The sequence below is a fragment of the Trichechus manatus genome, unplaced genomic scaffold (genome assembly GCF_000243295.1).
Source record: "Trichechus manatus latirostris isolate Lorelei unplaced genomic scaffold, TriManLat1.0 scaffold00048, whole genome shotgun sequence".
NCBI lineage: Eukaryota > Metazoa > Chordata > Mammalia > Sirenia > Trichechidae > Trichechus > Trichechus manatus.
In genome coordinates, this window is record NW_004443984.1 from 17,432,456 (window position 1) to 17,440,290 (window position 7,835).

The following is a 7,835-nucleotide window of genomic DNA, read 5'->3' on the forward strand; positions in this document are numbered from 1 at the left end:
GCTGCCGTGGGCTCGCGGCGATCCGGGCGCTGCCGAGCCCTCCGTTTGCCTGGAGGCAGCCACCCGTGCCTGGCGTGGCCTGCGGGAGCGCGGCGAGGCTGTGCCCCTGGGTCCTGGCGTGCCGGCCCTGGTGGCCAACGGCTTCCTGGCCCTGGATGTGGCGGCCAACCGACTCTTGGTGATCCCCGGGGAGCGGGAGCCAGCCGTGGCGCCGGACTTCGTGCCGTTTGTGCAGCTGCGCCCGCTCAGTGCGCTGTCCGAAGCTGGGGAAGCCGTGCTGCTGTTGCGGGAGGGCCTGCTGCGCCGGGTGCGCTGCCTGCAACTAGGGGCTCCAGGCTCCGGCCCCGCGGCGGCCGTCCCTGGGCCTGCCTCGGTCTCTGACCTTGCCGGGAGCGGCCGCGACTGCGTGCTGCTGCAAGAGGACTTTCTGGCGCACCGAGGCCGACCTCACGTCTACCTCCAGCGCATCCAGCTCAACAACCCCACGGAGCGCGTGGCCGCGCTGCAGACTGTGGGGCCTACTGCCGGCCCGGTCCCCAGGGCCTTCACAAGTACCCTGGAGAAAGTCGGAGACCATCAGTTCCTTCTCTACTCGGGCCGGTCCCCGCCTTTGTCCACGGGACTGGTGCACTTGGTGGTGGTGGCCGCCAAGAAGCTAGTGAACCGGCTCCAGGTGGCTCCCAAGACGCAACTGGATGAGACAGTGCTGTGGGTGGTACATGTCTCCAGTCCCATTAATTCCCAGGCGCTCAAGAGCAGAGCAGCCAAGGAGCTCAAGACGCTGCAGGACTTGGCCCGGAAGGAAATGCTGGAGCTCTTGGAGATGCCGGCGAATGAGCTGCTTCAGGACCACCAGCGCCTCTGGGCCCAGCTCTTCAGCCCAGGTGAGGCCTGGCGAGCTTCTGGGGCAGGGAGGTAGAACACAGATGCAGAGGTGACACTGAAGGAGAGGAGTGGGGTGGTTCAAACTTGTGCTTGGTGCTTGACCTGGGGCTGAATCTCTGTTCCACCATTTGGTAGCAGTGCAACCTCGGATCAAGTTACCTCTCTCTGGGTCTGTTTTCGGTAATAGCAATACCTACCTCTGGGAGCTTTTACAAGATTTTACTGAAAGAATGAGTGTAAAGGGCAGATCTTGTTATTTTTCCTGAACAGGAGGCCTGAGTTAAGCAGGGTGAGGCTTTTAGAGTTGGTTTGTAAAGGGTAAACCATCAGGCAGAGACCTGGCAGATCCCTGGAGTCTTTCCTCAGTTCCCAGACTGACTGGTGACAGGCGTGGGCTCCTTGACGTGACTCTCGCTGGGTTGTGTGTACCCTGCTGTTGTTGTGGCTGCAGCTTCTTCCTGGGGTGGTTGGGATGCTCCTGCCAAGTAACAACTTATTTTCCCGTAGACTGTTTAAGGAAAGAAAATCCTGTGCTGGATGAGAGAGGGAGTTTGGTCTCCAGGGTTCCAGTGTCTGAACCCTTAGGTTTGGTTGTTCAAAGAGAGTTTTAATTCATTCGACAAGTATTTATGGAATGTTTGTGCCAGGGTCTGTTCTAGGCTCTGAGGATACAGAAGTAAATAGAATGAAGTCCTGTTCTTCTGGTGCTTGTGTAAATTCTGGTTGGGAGAAGACAAGTGTTAGAAAAGTGAACACTTACATCAATAAGCATGAGAGTTTCTTAGAATAAAAAGTGCTATGGGGAAAAGTTAAAAATAGGGCCATGTGATCAAGGGTGACGAGTGGGGTAAGAGTATGTGATGGAGGCACCTCGTTTTAGCTGCATTGTCGGGCACGCCTCTCTGAAGAAGAGACACTTCACCTGAGCCTGAATGGCAGGAAGAAGGCAGCCATGTAATGATCTAGGAGCAGAGAGCTGGCTGGGAGCCGGCAAGGGCAGAGGCCCCCAGGCAGGAGCAGTGTGGGTTGACTGGCTGGCAGGTAGTGAGCGGGAGACATGGTCAGACAGGTGAGGGTGCTGGCAGTGGCCAGATCATAAAGGGCCTTGTCGACCTTGGTGAGGACTTTGAATCCTATTCTAAGTGGGATGGGAAGCAGGGGAGAGTGTGAGCTGATGTACCTTTTTAAAAGATCTCTCTGGCCACTGTATGAAGAGTACAGACTATAGCAGGGCCAAGTGGATGCATGGGGACCAGTTAAGAGGCTTCTTTAGGAGCCCAGGTGAGAGGGAAAGGTGGCTTGGGCCAGGGTTGTGACCACAGAGGTGGAGAGAAGTGGATCTAGCCGCCAGGACTTACCATGGATTGGCTGTGGGAAGTGACAACTTGAGCTAGACTCCTGAATTTTAGGGGCTTGAGCAGTTGTATGGTTGGGGGTGTCATTTACCAAGATGGAGACAACTTCAGGAAGGATGGTTTGGGGTTGGAAGAGTTCAAACCGTGTCAGGTTCAAAATACCTCTCAGATACCCAGGTGCAGACACCAAGCAGGCTGTCGAGTCTAGAGTTCACATAAATTTGGGAGATGGCTGTGTTCAGAAGTGGCCCATGACTGGTCAGGGTATTGATGGACACAGTGTCCTGGCATGGGGGGACCAGACTTTTCCCTTGACCCCACAGGCTGGGAAGTCCTGGCTGGGTCTGTGTTCTTCCCAGCTCTGGCAGGAGGCTCTACTACCTTGTTAACAGGATTTCAGGGCTCAAGATGGTCATGTAAGGAAGATAGGCAGAATGGCTTTGTCCCATAAGGAGGGAGGCGAGCCACTGCTTTCTGCACCGAGGACTAACAACGACTCTGATCTTGATTTTTGTTTCATAACCTCTGTCTCCTGGCCATGCCCTCCCTCTAACGTGCAGTCTTGGGGTGTTCCAGGAGTGGAAATGAAGAGGATCACCGACGCCCACACGCCGTCCAGCCTGACCGTGAATCTGACGCTGTACTACATGCTCTCCTGCTCCCCAGCCCCGCTGCTCAGCCCTGCCCTGAGCCACAGGGAGCGAGACCAGATGGAGTCAACGCTCAACTATGAAGATCACTGCTTCAGTGGCCACGCCACAATGCACGCCGAGAACCTCTGGCCCGGGCGCCTCTCCACGGTCCAGCAGATCCTGCAGCTGTCTGACCTATGGAAGCTGACCCTGCAGAAGCGTGGCTGCAAGGGACTGGTGAAGGTGGGCGCCCCGGGCATCATGCAGGGCATGGTGCTCAGCTTCGGCGGGCTGCAGTTCACCGAGAACCACCTCCAGTTCCAGGCCGACCCCGACGTGCTGCACAACAGCTACTCGCTGCACGGCATCCGCTACAAGAACGACCACATCAACCTGGCCGTGCTCGCGGACGCTGAGGGCAAGCCCTACCTGCACGTGTCCGTGGAGTCCCGTGGTCAGCCCGTCAAGATCTATGCCTGCAAAGCAGGCTGCCTGGACGACCCCGTGGAGCTGACCTCAGCGCCCCAGGGCCACACATTCTCTGTCATGGTGACGCAGCCCATCACGCCGCTGCTCTACATCTCCACCGACCTCACGCACCTGCAGGACCTGCGGCACACGCTGCACCTCAAGGCCATCCTGGCCCATGATGAGCACATGGCCCAGCAGGACCCTGGGCTCCCCTTCCTCTTCTGGTTCAGTGTGGCATCCCTCATCACCCTCTTCCACCTCTTCCTCTTCAAGCTCATCTATAACGAGTACTGCGGGCCTGGCGCCAAGCCCCTCTTCCGGAGTAAGGTATAAAGCCACCGGCTTGCCAGTGCCCAAGGCCCCTGCCTCATTTCCTATCCTGTGTCTAGGAGGAGGCTGGCCTGGAGAGGGTGGGGTGAGGCCTCGGCAGTAGTGGGGTGTCCTAAGCCAGTGCCCTCAGCATCAGAGAGGTAGGAGTGTGTTTTTAGAGGACACCAAAAAGTGACTTCAAAAGGAGACCATAAGAAAGGGAAGGCTGTGTGAATCCAGGTGCTGAGTAGACAAGTCCACTGGGTTCTAGAGACACTGGCAATTTCTCCCCATAAACCCCTGCATTTTAAAATAACTCCAGCACATCCCTAAACTGACCTGAAGCCTCTATCTCACTGCCAGCGGCCCTGTCCTCACCCCCCAGGGCCTGTGCCCCATCCTCACTCCCCAGGGCCTGTGCATTGTGCTTGGAGCTCAGCCCCTCACTGTGGCCTCAGTGAGGTTGCTGTCTGGTCAGCACAGAACTAGATCCTTCCCCTCCCGTGTCCTGAAACGCATCTGCCCCCAGGAAGTGGTTATTTCCACCACATTTGCTAAGGAACTGTCATCTGGGACTTATCTTGGGGTCAGGATTGGTGTGAAAGGGTGAAGTTGCCTGCTTTGCCTGCTGGCCAGTCTTCTATGCTTTCTCACTGCCAGGACCTCCGGGAAAGGACTAGGAGGGAGCCCATTATTAGCAGTCAGAGGAGAAAGTGCTTTTGAAGCTGAGCTTTTTTTCCTTTTCCTTTTTTTCCCATTCCTCCCCTTCCCTCCCCTCCCTTCCCCTCCAGCTGCAGTGGGAATAGAGATCTATGAGGCTCTAGATCTGTGTCCTCAAGTAGTTAACGAGCCTGGAGCCAGCTCAGGAGAGATGCATCACTGCATCAGTAGAAGGGCCTTGTGGCTTCTGGTTTCTGGCCCAAGGCCAGGACTTGGAGAAGAAAACAGCATTGAAGGAGTAGGAGAAGGGCTGGAGGCAGGTCTGAGTTTCTCAAGCTTGAAGAACAGATTGAAAATCAGATCAAAAAGCAATGTGCGGAAGGTCTGCCCATTAACAGGCTCTTGACTAGCTGTAATAGAACAGGTGCTAAATTTGCATCGTGTAGGCTTTGCTGCCTCTGCCGTTAAAGAGGCGGCTGCTCTCCCCTGCTGGTATGCTTCTCTGTTCTCGCTCTTGGTGTACACCCATCCACCCTTGATTCCCTGCGTAATTGGGGGGACAGGCCAGACTGCCGTTGTAGAGTACTGACCTGTGTCTTCCAATTTACACGTGGTTGAGCTGTGCCACACCAGAGCAGAGCCAGGTGAACACTCTGCCCAATCCCAGGAGCCCACAGGCCCCAAAGTCCGTGGGAATTCCAGCATCGCCCTAGGCCAGATGCTGTCTGTAGGTGGGGTCAGAGCCTGGCTAGGTGGCCACAGGGTGTTCTCCATAGCCTGCATCTCTGAGTATTTCTGTGGCTGTCCACGAGGGCTGGTGGCAGACAGTAATACATTGTTTTGTTTATTGAACAGGAAGATCCCAGTGTCTGAGTGAACAGATGGTCCTGCTTTCAGCCACCATTTGCACAAGACGCCCAGCACTGAAAGTCCTACTGCTGTGAACAAGGGATCCTCTGAAAGCCAGCACCCTTTAGTGCCTTGTTTGGGGAAACCAGCGACTCCAAGCGTTTGTGGGTGTTCAGGAGTCTGCGCCGGAAGGAAGGAGAGTGTCCGGTGGGGAGTAGGGAGGGGAGGGGCCCGTGGACTTTTTGTAAGCTTTCGGCTGAATAAAATGAACCCATGTGGAAAGTACTTGAAATTGAACTTACTCCTTCCACTTTCCCCCTTCCCTCTGTTCCAGGAAATTGACCCTCGTGTGAAAAGACTCGTTTAGGAAAAACTGTTCTTTTCCTAATTTAATGTGTTCTTTCTTGAATGACTTCTAATTTATTTTTGTTGTGTGGCTTTTGTGTCCACTTTTAGGCGGTGAGTCTTGGCAGCGGCTCTTCATCTAAGCTGCCTCTGTGGCATTTGGAGGCCATGTGCAGTTCAGAGGCCGGGCCAGGCCCCTCTCCAGGGTGGGCACTGCCTGCGTGGGCGTGGGGGGCACAGGCCCAGGTCACACTCAGCTAGCCGTTTGTGTCTTTCTCATCCTGAGCCTGTGGAGATCTGTGGTTTTGTACTTTTGGGCTGCGGGGGAGGCATTTAACTTTCTAGTAATTGATGATTGTTGGGTTTTGAAATACCAAAGCTTCTTTTTGTTCCGTTTTTAAATAAATAACTTTCAAAACTTCTATGATTGGTTTTGTGTGTGGTTGAAGCCTCTATCACCAGATTTTTGGGTAGTGTCTGGAAACAGAAGGACACACGTCATAGCCCCTCCACAGAGAAAGTGTGGAGGTGCATACCTTTTCGGTGACCTGATGAGTAGGTTCGTTGGGGGCCCCTAGCATCACCCAGGTCCCTTCCCTGCTCAGTGCCCTCTTCCCACCCCACCTCAAATGACCTGGACTCTCCCTGCCCTGGGGTTGGCCGGCCATGGGGCTGGGCAGCAGGAAGAAACACCGAGTGGGCCTTCCGCAGGGTGTTAGCCAAAGCCAAGGTCAGACCCCTCCCCTTTGTGGGAGGAGAGAACCATCCCAGGGACCAAAAGGGACTGCTGGGCATGGCAGCCCACCTTGGGGGCTGCCTCAGCATTCCGAGTGTCTCCCAGGCTCCGAGACAAGCAGTTTAAGCAGCGTGACTCACCAGCAACCAGCTTGCTTGCCAAGGAGCTGCAGTCTGGCCACAGCAGATGGCTGTGGGAGAAAGTTAACCAAGAGGATCAGGCTCTACATGAGCTGCCCTGGTTTTCCAGCCACCTGAGTCCCAGGCGCCTTCTCTTCCTGCTCTGGGTAGTGCAAAGTGCGAAATGCCTTTGGCTCGTGGGCGCCTGCCTGCCTTGGAGCGCGACTCTCATGAGGTGCAGTTGGTGTCATTTACAGCATGGAATACGCTCCAGTTCCAGTTAAACTGGAAGCTGCTTGACCGCAAGAGCCACACCTGACAGTTGCCATTCATCTGTCTTTAACTTGGCACCGGGCATGTCAGAGGTTCCCATCAACATAGACATGAACACATGCACCTGGCACTCGAGAAACTCTTATCGGTAGAATGATTAGAATTTCAATGAACTAATGTCCGGAAATCAGAGCTCTCATTTAAGAGCTCACAGTATGCCAGGATTGTGTTAGGGCTTTATGTCAACATCGCCCTGTGGGAGGAAGAGCTGGTGAAGGCGGCTGTTAGGATCCCATTGTGAGAGATGAGGAAACTGGAGCGCAAGGCCACACAGCTACCAAGTGCAAGGCTGGAAGGCAAACTCACCCTTTACTTCCCCTCTCCATCCCTCTAGTGGCGTCCTTGGGAGGGGATGGGAGCAAAGTGTTTTCCTCCCCCTCTTTGGGAAGCATCTGCTCAAAGTAACTTGATGTCTGCAATGAACCTCTGCAGTGCTTCCAATTCGGCCACCCTTGCAGAGAGGAAATACTTGCAGGCCTCAGTTGGGATGGCCTCGAGCACGAACCTAGGACGGTTCACTTCTGCACAATCCAGTTAGTGCCACTAGGAGGCGCTCTCTTCTCAGCCTCTCCAGCTGTATGCACACAAAGGCTTTATCAAGTTGCTTTTTCTGGGACTGAAACTGGATATGGAAAATATAATTGCACACTACCCAGCACTTCCCAAAAGCCGAAAAGTTGATTTTGAAACATGTTCCACCTCTTGTGCTCCGTCTCCCATCCTCTCAGCCCACCTTTGCCTCTCGCCATGGTTGCAACAGCCAGCTTTGCGCAGGTGTAAGCACCCGCAGCACCTTGCTTCAGCCACTCTCTTTTGTACAGGGACCTGCTGGGCACCCACACGCGGCACTCACGCATGCGCAACAGCGGCATGTGAGGCCGATAACACTGCACAGGGAGTTAGCTAGGTAAGGAGCGGGAGAGGACCACTGGGCAGCCGGAATGGCGAGTGAAAACACAGGGGTGGGAACATTTGGAGATGCCCAGGGAACAGCTAGTACTTCAGTTTGTCTGCAGTGTTGGATCCATGAAGGGGAGAAAGGGGGCAATATGGCTATAGAGTTGGAGTTCATTTATCCGCATCATTGACCTCCAAGGGCAATGAGTAGGCTCTGGTCCTAATTCGTGGCAGTAACAACAGC

The 7,835-nt window shown here is 54.8% G+C and overlaps 1 protein-coding gene across 1 annotated transcript; it reads left to right on the forward strand.

Annotated features, from left to right (window-relative positions):
- Position 1: 1 nt before the first annotated feature.
- KIAA2013 (KIAA2013 ortholog) lies at positions 2 to 5,440 on the forward strand (the record flags this gene model as incomplete). The annotated part of the gene is made up of 3 exons (XM_004377299.3): positions 2 to 884; positions 2,817 to 3,670; positions 5,168 to 5,440. Coding segments are annotated over 3 exons (1,755 nt in total), but the record flags the coding sequence as incomplete, so codon positions are not given.
- Positions 5,441 to 7,835: the final 2,395 nt, after the last annotated feature.